The sequence below is a fragment of the Pygoscelis adeliae genome, unplaced genomic scaffold (assembly GCF_000699105.1).
Source record: "Pygoscelis adeliae isolate BGI_AS28 unplaced genomic scaffold, ASM69910v1 Scaffold60, whole genome shotgun sequence".
NCBI lineage: Eukaryota > Metazoa > Chordata > Aves > Sphenisciformes > Spheniscidae > Pygoscelis > Pygoscelis adeliae.
Genome location: NW_008823954.1, coordinates 1000096 through 1012356, shown reverse-complemented (window position 1 = coordinate 1012356; position 12261 = coordinate 1000096). Strand labels below are relative to the sequence as shown.

General features: G+C 45.3%; 1 protein-coding gene across 1 annotated transcript in view; it reads left to right on the top strand.

Moving 5' to 3' along the window:
- The first annotated feature begins 4752 nt into the window (after positions 1 to 4752).
- Positions 4753 to 12261, top strand: part of MKL1 (megakaryoblastic leukemia (translocation) 1) — a 106493-nt gene continuing 98984 nt past the window's right edge. The window contains exon 1 of the mRNA XM_009322615.1: positions 4753 to 4886. Coding sequence (XP_009320890.1) covers positions 4753 to 4886 — 134 coding nt within the window. The remainder of the gene's footprint in view (positions 4887 to 12261) is intronic.

Genomic DNA, 12261 nt, shown 5'->3' with positions numbered 1-12261 from the left:
CATGGGCTTCAACACTTGGCTCTATAACCCATCATGCTGGTGCTGCAGAGGTGGCGGTGTGCTGAGATACAGCTGAAGGAAGGAACGGTTGGAGATGTAAGGGGGAAGCAATGACTCCACGAGCATCGGCATTGCTAGTGAGGACCTTGAATCAGGAGATTCAGACTTCGGTCCAGAGATCTACTGCACAGGCTATAGAAATAAAGCCACAGAGCAGGATCTTTTTCCCCTGAGGACCCCCATTGCCAAGTCCTTCCCCCACACCCCCTCAGGCGGCTCTGCTGCTGGGGACATCCCCCCGCAGAGCGAGGTGCTGGAGCTCATGCTCCAGCATGAGTCCAGCAGGTCACGGAGCCCCGCTCACAGCAAATCCAAAACACAAATAAGCATGGACCGAGACAGCCTGACCTCGCTGACATCTGTGTTTTCCCTCTTGATAGCACTAATGAAACAGCTCTTGAGCTGGCAAATACAAGAACACTTTGCTTGTTTTGGACAGTGTCCGATTTTCTCAGGATATGAATGTCCGAACTGCAAGAAAAGACACGCAGCCATGTTTGTTCCTGTCGATTCTGACCTAGGCTTTGTCCAGCTACTTCCATGGTCACATTTTCAGTGGCAAGCATAAATCCCATTGTTGATTCAGCAGTGCTACAGACCCATCACGAGCAGCAATAAGAAAAGTGGGTGCTCAGAGAGGACGTAGGTGTTCTTCCTCCACTCCACAAGCCATGCTGCTGGATATCCTCTGTCCTTTTACATTGTTGCCTCTGCCACAAAACAAAAAGGATAGCTAAACATTACAGCTTTCTGAAGGTACATGTGGCTCCTCCAGTGTCTCACCTAGCTATAAAACTGCTGACCCAGCAAGACGAACTAGATCTCATTATGAGAGGCACAGGGAGGAATACTAACAGCTGAGTTTACCCGACCCTTCCTCTTATCGAGTCTTGTTTAAAGTTGCTGATAACATCGACCAGTGGTATGGGCAGAAAGTTGCTATGTTGGATATCTGTTCGTGGGCTGTGTTGTCTCAGGAAAATTTCAGATAAAACAACTCAGCCATTCCTTCGAACCTGACTCAGGGAAACAAGCTTCGTTAGTGTAAAAGGAAAACCACATCCTCTTCCATTAAGATTTTCTAACACGGCCCCGCCCTGAAGCAGGGACTTCAGATGTGAGGCTGGTCCATCTACTACCCTCTGCTCCACACCTGTTGAGATTATAAGCCTTTAAATAAAAACACAGAGCACTGCCGTTCCTACATCTCCCTCAGCACGGGCAGGCAATGTCCCCAGAGCATGTGCCATCCTTGGATGGAGCAGAATTTTCCCGGGATTTGTTCCTCCCAGCTGTAGGATACTGTTGTGTTACTGGCATTTTTTAACCTGTTTTATACATTATTATAATTATTACATGGTGTTATATAAATAATATTGAGAGAGACTGTCCCTGGCATGTTCAGGGCTCCCAGTATTTGTGTTCAAGTGTAGGAGCTGGGTGTGTGCTAGTAGAGGGGATAGAGGGGTTAAAACAAAAATCAGGAGGTGTGGGAAAAAAATCAGTGGTAGAAATTTGAGGAGCAGAGGATAATAAACAGGATCCGAAAAGAGGGAAGGATGGGGCTTGGGAGGGAGAGGACTGTGCAGGAGTCGGTGGCAAAACAAGAGAGAGGATTTAAACCCGTCTCCCTGTGCTTTGCCAATTGACGAGGCACTGCAGTTCATCTCCCCACCCTGTGTCGGCTGAAGCAGTCCAGAGCCTCCTCCAGCGTATCAGCAGCGCTGTCACCCCGGGGCTGCTGTGCCGAGCAGAGAAAGAGCAGTGCACTGCCGGCACGGCACGTCTCCACTGCTGCCGAGGGCTGGGACGGGGCTGCGGGCTCCGGCCGGGGGGCGGCGGGGGAGCCTCTCCTGCAAACAACGCCCAGGCGCCGCTTTGAGCGCCGATTTTGCTCTCTCGGATGGGATGGCGAGCGCCGGGCCTGCAGGCTTTGTCTGAAGAAAGATTGCAGATGCTAGTGTGTGCTGGTAGCTCCTGGGCCCCATACGTCCGTCTTGTAAAATGCGCCGAGGATTTTCCCAGATAAAAAAAAGGCACATCACTTGGCAGACAGTTACATCTGCAAATACACGTGAATGAAAACATCCTGAGAGCGCTGCCCTTGAGGCAAAATGCCCAAAAGCTCAAAAACACAAACAGAAGGGAACGGAGAGTGCCACGATGGCGGCGTGTTCCTATCGCCCGCCTCCTCCCTGCCTGCAACCACTGTCCTGCCCCAGCCCCAAAGCCCCGCAGAGAGGCGAGCGCTGAGCCAGATGCCTTCAGCACAGAAACCGGGGGAGTGGGAAGGAGCAGAGCGATGGCTCTGCACGGCTTGGCCCTGCCGCCTGGCACTGCGCTGTGCCCTTTTAAAATTGTCATCCTGCTTTCCGGCAGGAACCTCAGGCCTTCTTCATCAAAGCATAAACAACGGAGCAAGGAGTGCTCATTGATTGCACATCTGTTTGTTTTAAGGCCCAAAGTTTATATAGTTTAAAACTTCCATGTACCGCTTTCACCGGTGCCTCTGCAGCCCGGTAACTTGTATGTGACAGGGAGAAATAAGCAGCAGAGCACTTTAGCATGATCTAACAGCAGAGTTATTTGATCTGGGGTTTGGTATGTACTGAAAATACCAGCGGTTAATGTACTGCGAACATGGCGCAGCAGCTCTTTGCCTCCCCGCTCACGCAGGAGTCAATGCTTCATAACACTGAAGAGGATGCTCTCCTTTGCAGCATCTGTCCTGCTGATCCAGTGACCAGCCTTGTTTTACACACTCATCCATCAAAGCGCAGCCATCAGTATACAGATATTTCTGGCCTTCATTTTAAAAAACCTTCATCGGAAAATAGAAAAAGTCTGCCTGGGAAGCTCAACTTTGATCTCTGTTTTTGACCATTAACCTGACTTTAAATTTCCATGTCTTTAAACATTTAGTTTAGCAACTGCTACAATTTTCTAATACAGTCCATAAATTTAAAGACTATTTCTGTTCTTGTCTGAAGTTTTAACATTTCCTCCACTTGGACTGAACATACTTTATCACATCCTCTAAACCCCAGGGACTCTCCAGTAAAGAGAGCGCAGTGGTGATGTGAAAAGTAGCGATATTTTCTCAGTTTCAGACCCCTTGCCTGCACCGGACTCTTACCCGGATCAGACACTTTTTTTTCTCTGCACTTAAAGCTCACCAGGGAAAGGAGGAAACAAAAAAAAAAGATAAAAAAGTGGGATAAATTCTGTATAAGAAGACAAATCACTCTTGTCAAATTTATTTGTCTCCATAACTGGAAGAAGTACTTTTTATAGGCTTTTTATTTTAGACACGGAAAATCATGATGTGTCTGTCCTCTATGCGCAATGCTCAACAGAAGATTGTGCCATTCACTGTATGCGTCATTTACTGTATGTGCCAGGTTTCTGTTCAATTTTAATTTACTGCTTCTGAGGGGTTTCAGCCTCTCCCTTTTGGGGATTATTCAAATCAAGCAGAGATTATTGTTGGCTCTTTCCATTTTAGGCAGCCACCATCACCATAGTTTTTTGAGTGGCTCCCATATTAAAATTCATAACAAGATTGAAGCTCGCAGAGAACTCAAGGTAGTATCTGGTACTTTTCCTCTTTCAAAATAACTACTTGGAGGAAAGGTTTTGTTTGGTTTCTTAGGCTTTGTACAGTTACTTATTTTAGGTTACTTTATTTAGTTTATGTTTTTGTTCCTTCTACTGAGCCAAAATTTTCCTTTTCTCAAATTCACTTGACTCCTCCTGGCTATCACACTAGTACCACCATAACCACTCCTCCTTCCTTGACATTTATATCTTCGAATGTTTTGTGAATTATCATCACATTCTCTTCTAGAGTTGTCATTCGACCAAATTATGCATCTGATTTGTTTAAACATTTTAAAGCATGGATTCACCAGGGAAAATTAAACACCCTTCTGAAGTCTTTCTGGACTCGAGGCACCTGTATGTGATACTCAACATCCTCTTTGGTTGGATACTTCCAATCTTTGGCTTGCTATCTGCCTCCTGGCAAAAGTGCGGTCAGTCCCTGCCACTCCTGGGCCACTGACCAGACAGAGAGATCCAGTGACAGCTTTCGTGACCCACCAAGTACATGGGGGGACAAGCCAGCTCAGTGCACAGCCCAGGATGATGGGCACGTTTCAGGTGCAAGAGCAGATGAGGATCAGAGGTTGTATGTATCTACGGCAGCAAGTGATACTGTGCCCAGCAGATAGAGAAGACCAGACATACAGCAATCGCAATTTGTGTGGCTCACTTCACCCTCAGCTGGGCACATTGCTGGACAGCTGGGGCAGAAGAGACTTAATCTTTCAGAGTATCTGCATGCAGGCAGCACCACGTGAGGAGTGAAGGTCACTACAGGACGCAGCCAAGGTAGGGACAGCGAATGCCAGAACCTCTGGCACCATGAGGGCCAGGATAAACCTGCCACAGAGCCAAACCAGGGTAATGCTGATGAGGACGTGCTCGCAGGAGGCAAATGATCAAGTCAGCGAGAGGAGACTTCCAACATCTTAGGGAGAAGATTGGTGAACAGTGGCTAAATATCAGTCTATGGACACAGCAGTGAGAACAGGAGTGCTGAGGAACCGCTGACATCCATAGCAGGGGGAGTGAACATGGGGTCTCCCAACGTGCCAGACCCCACTGCCCATACGTTGACAGATCCCAAAGATGAACCGCTATGGAAAGATTGAAGATGTCTGGAACATGGTGGCACCAGAGGACGTTGGATTTCTTCACCACAGCAGAAACAGCAATAGAGATGCAGACAACATCCAGGAGATAGATGATGCCCAAGATACAAGGTTGGACCATATTAACCTAAAAGATGCTCTGAAGGCTGGGTTGTTGTGAAAAAAGAAACACAGTCACAAAATACAGATTTAATTATTTTTCCTTATGTTTGGGATAGAATCGAGTGGTGGAAAAAACGCGTCAGTCAGTATACCTCTATCTACATCTGTCACACTGTTTTTTTGCCAATGAAAGTGGCCTGGAAGCAGTCTTCGAAATTCCAGCTTGTACCTTTACTAACACACCCCAGCAGTAACAAACATACTGAACTAAAAACCCCTGCAGGCTACTATCCTATCTATGACAGAAACCAGCAGAAGATTACTCCCAGAAAAGTTCAAGAGAATAATAGGGTAATTTGCCCACAAAAGAAGTTATTTCTAGTCATGGGCTTTCTGAGGTTGCTCTATGCCCTGAAGCTAGTGGGATTTTATCCCTCAAACATGAAAGAGAGAATAAATGTAACAACATCTAATTATCCTTTTTTTTCTCCCCTCTAATCCTATTTAAGACTTAAGCTGACTCTTGTTCTCAATGATGGTCTGTGAAACTCTCACAAATAACATTATTCTGTAGTAAATACATTTCCTGTACACACATAACATTATTCTGTAACAAACACATCTCCTGTTACCCATTTTGAGATGCATCACCTTTCAGGTTCACTGAGTCCTCATTCAGTATAGGAGCAAGCAGCACCCAACGGAGCACCTTTATCGTCTTCAGTATTTTCTGCTTTTCTATTAAGCTCCCTTTTCTGAATGTCTCCCTGTAAACTAAATAATCACAGGGGGCTTCAGCATAGCAGTCCCTCCCTCCATCCCTCCCTTCCTCCCTTTAATCATATCTGTCCTTCAATTCCCAACCTACCCCCTTTCTCCAGTATCCAGTTTTTGAAACGAGATCCCCCAGATATTTCAGGCAAAGCTGCCTCCTGACATTACATACTGGCACCATGCACATTTCTGGAGAAATCAGCTCTGCAGAGAGCACTTTATCATCAGGCCCTTTAAACAGAGGTTTAACTCTGGCTCTGACAAATGGCTCCCTGCGAGCAGAAGGAGTTGCAGAGTGTCGGCATCCAAGATGCTGAGCAGTCCTCAGTGCTAACAAACCGCCCACAGGCGCTTCTCTGTTTTACGTGGGCTCCATCAGGAGAGCCCTGGCCAGGAGCCCATCACTCTTGCTACGTTGCCAGCAGCTGGAAGAGTCTTTGGTGACTGCCGGGCAACTCTGCCACACAAGGATATCTTTCTTTGGGAGCAAATTAATCTGCTCAGTTTCAATGTTGTGCTGCAGCACGGGCACTTTTCCCCTAGTGGAAAGCAGCTCCACTTGAATTTCATTCCTACTTCCTTTGTTTGTGCCTCTTTTTTTTTCTGGGACGCTCATTCCTGGATTGGTTATTTTGTAGGAACATCAGGCCTGTCTGAGAGAGGCTGCTGCTGTGTTGCCCAGAGAGCATTAAGCACTTGTTCTTTTTTTCCTTTCATTTGACCCCTCTTTTCTTAGATATAAATCAGAATAATCTAATTTCCCTCCAGAGCTTTCCCCTCCACTGCTTTTAATATATATTTTAAATCACATTTTAAAATGTTTATTACCACAATTGTAAGTCTTGCTGTTAAGGCTGGAAGGCTGAATGTTATGTTAACAAGGCCTGCCCAAACTAGGGAGAGGTTTGGAAATGCCAGGCATGGTAGTTGGTTTGAGGTAAACAGATAAAGGTAAACTGAGGCAGAAGAGGAGCCTGCAGTCAGGTTTGTGAATATCAGTGCGCTCTGCCGTTGTGCCACTCAATTTCCCTGTGGACCATCTTCGTCAGGGCACTGCCAAATTCCTGCTCCAGGAACTATTTAATGCAGCTAAGCTATGTGAAGGTGACTGGCAAGATCAAAACGCCGAAGAAACACTTTCCCGGTGGATGGCGATTATTTTCCCTCTACTAATTTCTGCCTTTGTGGCCTGCTTGCTTTGAAGCCTGCAGGGTCATGGCAGTGTCCAGTTTTTACTGAGCCTCTCCGATGCTCTTGGACAGCACGCTCTCTGTCTAGCACCTCTTCCAGAGAGTGGGACCCCACGGTGCAACTCCCCCAAGCTCTGAAAATAGCTTTGAACTTTTCCAGCCTCTGCATGTGTTCCTTGGAGCTGCAGCCCTGCTGGATGAGTCAGCTCTTTCGGGATGACATCGCAGCTGAAATCAGACCCAGGCTTTGCAAAGAGAAGTCCAAAGATCCTCTTGTACTCACTTGCTCCGCGGGAAACATCTAAACAAAGTAAAGATGTGAGTGTCACACACTTCCTCTCCCCATGCTGATTACTCACCTCTCTGGGGAGCCCAGGGGTTGTGTGGGGATCAAATCTCCTCTTTCCAAATCCTCCAGCTGCACCTTCTCTAGCAATGAAAGAAAGCTGGAGAACATAACTCCTTCAGGAGCAGACTTCAGAGTCAGAACGGCAGCTGAGAAATAACACAGTCCTGATGAGGATGTGCTAAACCAGAGTGGGCTCCAGCACCTCTTTATTCACAGCAAGCCGCTGGAAGAGGAGGCTCCATCCAAAAGACTGGTCTGGCACCAGAAAACCCTTCCCAGCTTCCTCAACTATTTGATTGTCACAAGCTCTTGCTGCATGCCACATGCCTCTGCGGAAGGGATAAACTATAGCGACCACTGCAAATGCAACTGTAAAAACCATAAAATCACAAGGTCATAAAAACGGAGGCAGACCTCTTCTCTAGGTACTCACATGTTTCTATCACTGGGATATTACTGACACATAGTCTCCGTGTTTCAATTCGTCTTTTGTGATTCAGTCTGAACACTAAATAGCAGGATAACAAGACTGGCCTGCTAAACATAAAGGCCTTTTGGGAAAATTATTGGCTTTGCCGTCTTGCTTAAAAATAAAAGCCTAGCAAAAGGGTACTCTGTCTATACAGTAAGTTGCCTGAGATGTTTCCACAACACTTTCAAGTCCAACGTAATGAAACCTGTTGCCAGGTAAGTAAAATCAGTGTGGAAATATTTACTCTTGCCCCTTACTGGAACATAAGCGGCTTTGCACCGTTCTGAACACAGATGTAGAGATGGTTTCCTTGGCTCCTGAAGTGAGCAAAGAACTTTTGAGTTGCTGTCAGGAGGGTAGCTATGATTTCTTACTCCCGAAGGCTGGAAAAGCTCGCTCCTTACCCTGTAATGCTCTTATCCTTGTTTGGCTGATAGTTGTGTCTGTCTTCTTACACAGTTTTTTGATCCAATCGCTGTAATTTAGCTATCATTTCAGAGGTGGCAGAGACTGTAGAGTTCTCCTCTCTGTTCTCCAAAGCTCCTACTTTCTATTACAAGTCATTGCACTGCATCTGTAGATCCCAAACATTTTGTAGTGGAAGTCCAGAGTCACAAGACCTGGTAGATCAGAATTTTGCCCAAGATCACAGTGCGGCAGTGGAAGGGAGAAGCATCCAAAACATGTTTCCTAAGACCCTTTCTAATGCCTTATCCATTCAATATACAGAAGAATAGACCAATAGCCAAAGCTGTGATATAATGCGTGGTTAGAAAGGTAATATTTGTAACATCTGAAAAACATTTCCCCTCAAGATGTATGGGAAGGTCAGCGTCGGATTAGCGCTTTTGTGTGTCATTGCCCGTTGCCGCTGCACTGTGGGAACAGACCTGGGAGCCAGTGAAACAGTATTAGGGAGTCAGCCTAGGGAAACGGGCAGGAAATGGGGCTTGGGAACACATGACAAACTCTCCTACTATAGTTCTCCTCTGTGATTTTGGGGAAGCTGCATTCATTGCTGGTGAGTCACATGCAGCTGGACAATGTGAGCTTGGCTCCATCTATGGGAAGCAGTAAAATACTACAATAACTCCAGAAATGAGCTGGTGTCTGTTCCAGTCCTTTCAGACCAAAAGATGGCCAACCTTCAACTTTTCTCGTAAACCACAATGTATCTTTATCACTGCACTTTTGAACCAATGAGTTTCTAAACTGCGTTGTTTACTATGATAAACACTTTTCTACCCATGTGGATCACAACTTGGAAGCCACAGCCTTAAGTTAATAATTTATGTATTCTTTGATAGACGACACTGTAATTATTAAGCTTGAACTCTGATACTAATCCACACTCTTTTTACATGCACTTACCACTTCCCCAAACAATTTATCGGAAATTCTTGTGCTTGGTGTTTGCCAAAAGGACATACATTTTAAAAGATCTCAGTTGCTTTTGCTCTCCTTTTCCTATATGTTACTCTTTGAGCAGCTGAGCACGCAAAATCCTCTTTTCTTGAAAAGGACAGGTACGAAGGTAGATTGCTTGCCCAGCAAAGCTTACATTAATAGAAATATGTTGGTGTTTACCAAACTGAAACTGTTGACCCACTTCAAAACAGAAAATCCTTAGTAAGATAGGAAAACTGGTTGTCTCTAATGCTTTGAACACAGCCATTGACCTACCTCTGTAAGATGTTTACGTCCTCTCCCAACTCCTTTCTCAAGAGGCACTTGTACCATGGGGATTATAGGACAGCAACCAGCCGCTGATGTGCCGGACATGGAAAAGAAGACTGAAACCATGTAAAGAACACGATTCAATTAAAAAAGTACAAGCGACTGGCCTCTCTGAAGGCAGGGAATCAGGTCAGGCTCTTCCTCCGGTCATCTCTTATTCTTGCTTGTCAGGACTTGATTAAACAAGGCTGAGAACATACCATCTCCTCCTAGTTTTACAACACAACCCCAAACTCAACCGCTGCCTTTAAAGCTCCCACAGGGGCTCCTAACATAGCATGACTGTGGTACCACCCTGGGTGGTTACAGCAGCTACCTGCTCAGAGCTGGACCATGTGCAGAAGGATGTCTTCACACCACGCTCCATTAGGAGCCCAATCTTTAGCATCTACAGCCCACTATTCCTCCTGTGTATTCAAATACACATGCCTGAACTCCAGTACCCGCTTCTGCACCCTCCTATTCCTTTCCCTGCCCATCCCTGTCAGGCACACCTTCCTCATCAACCTCTGCCCTGCAGCCTGAGAGGGAAGTGTAGGCTCTGGCTTGAGGCCATACGCAGAAGCCAAGCTGATCAAGTGACTGACAGCGCTTGGTCTGGTGGAAGAGCTCATCCAGCCTCGATGCAGGCAATTATGGCCCAGCAGAAACCATCTACGTGCAAGTGCTCGCCAGAGCTGCTGGGGGAGTGGTGTCACAGAGGTGGCTTCCCTTGCAGCCCAGGTCAGTGTCTTGCAGGAGCCTGGCCATGGCAGCCAGCGTACAGGCCCTGCCTGAGCCCAGAGCTGGCAATCACCCGTGCTTGGCCAAGTGCCTCTCGGAGGAGTTTCCCCACGGCCCTGGAAAGCCCCTGCACGTTCTCTCTTGTGCGCACACACACACGTGAACATCTGCTGCTGTGGCCTGTGCAAACCAGGGGAAAACTTGGGATCTTGCTGACCTGCTAAGATGCGTATAACTAGTTAGAAGCCAAGTTAGCAGAATTAATTACTTTCAAAAAAATTAAGCTGGAGTAGTTAGCTGTGCCAACCACGTTCTTTCTCCATCAGGAGACGATTTGTCCATCAGCCTAATGCCAAGACAATAAACATTATTAAGCATGTTCTGAGTTGTTGGGTCATTAAGGTTTCTTTAATAGCTTATGGTTTTAAGCAGAGTCATCCTTAGATGGCTGAAGGCCATCCAGCCTTTAAGGTTAAGCCTAGCATTGAGCCATTTTAAGAACTTTATCTTTAAATAATAAAAATGTGAATTTAGTTCATTCATTATAAGTCTTAAGGAAACCGAAACCTACGGAAAATAACAAGGAGGCCTTCAAAACTAAACCAAAAAATATAGCTTGCATGTAATACATATTCTTCACTTTTCATTATTCCTGGTGAAGACAGAGAGCTTTTATGGGCAAGCAGATTTCTTGCTTTCTATTTTTCCCTACTGTATCTTTATCAAGGTCTGTAAATATCTTTGGAACTTTAGAAAAATGTAGTAGTAGATACTGAAAACAATCAGTAATATGTAGAGTATGTAAATCACTAGAGATGTTACCAAACCAATGAAACCTAAGCACAAAAATGAAGGGAAAGTCTTCCATCTCTTCAGTGTTCATCTGTTTGAAGGAAGATATAGCCTGGTGAGTAGGACTCTGGTTTATGAATTGAAAATATGGACACAGCTGTGAGCTTTGCCATCATTTCGTGGTATGCCCTTGGACACATCATCTTCCCCCCCCACCGTAAACAAATCTATTAACAAGTCTCCTAAGCGAACAATTTCAAGAACAAGCCATGCACCATTCTTGCTAAAACCAGCAATGTAAAACAGAAAGACATCCATGTTTTCTCATCCACTTGGAGCATTTCTCTCAGATCCCTAAAGAGCTATTCTTAGAAAACATGGGAGAAAAGGAAGGTAAATATTCCTGACTTGTCATTAAACCTAAAACTCCCAGAATTACCATCATCCATGGGAATGTTTCATGTTTTTGACTTTACTTTTTTAACTACCTCTGGAGGGCTAAACCTGTCAAAAAGTCTGGAGAAGAATTACGTTACATCAAGATTTATGTGCATAGCCAAAGCTGAACTGGATCCCCGGGAATGAAAAGCAAAGAGCTGTAAATGTCGGGATTAGAAACTAGGGCGAGATAGTGGCTGGCTGGCAGTAACTGGCTAACTGTTTGTTTCTTCCTGTATCATCAAGCTTCTTATAATGAATTTCATAGGTTAATTGTACATGGCACAAACATTTTTTCCTAACTACTTCACATACATTGCTTTGCAGTTATATCATGTCCTCTAGTTCTTTGACTACACGAGAGGGTAAGGAAAGGCCAATCTTGCCTTCTTTATACCATTTATTATTTTATAACTTCCTCACGTACCTTTTTCTTTGTTTTGAAAGGTGATCCTAATTTTTTCATCTTTGCAGCGTGAGCCAATCCTTCACTGAGCATTGTTACAGCCTTTGTTGTGATTCATGTCCATAACATCCTTTTAAGATACAATAAGCAGGGGCAAGAACAATGTTGCAGGTAGACATTTGCCAACCATTTTAATGGTATTATAATAGTCTAACTACAATCCTCTGTTCTGCCCTTTAGGTATGGCATCATTCCTTTATTTTCTCAACAATCCCGCCCCAGTTAACCAAAGTTTTCATTATGGACATTTCATCCATTTGCAATTTCTTTTCCTGACTTCATATTACATCAAGAAACAACACGCTTCTCCAAGAGAAGCGCACCCCCCAGCCAGGCACTTGGAGGTTTCAGCCACTGGAGGGGCAGCTGAAACCTCCAAATCAGCTGAAACCTCCAATTCAGTCACAGGTTGGGCAGCGATGGCAACATGGCACCTGACCTCT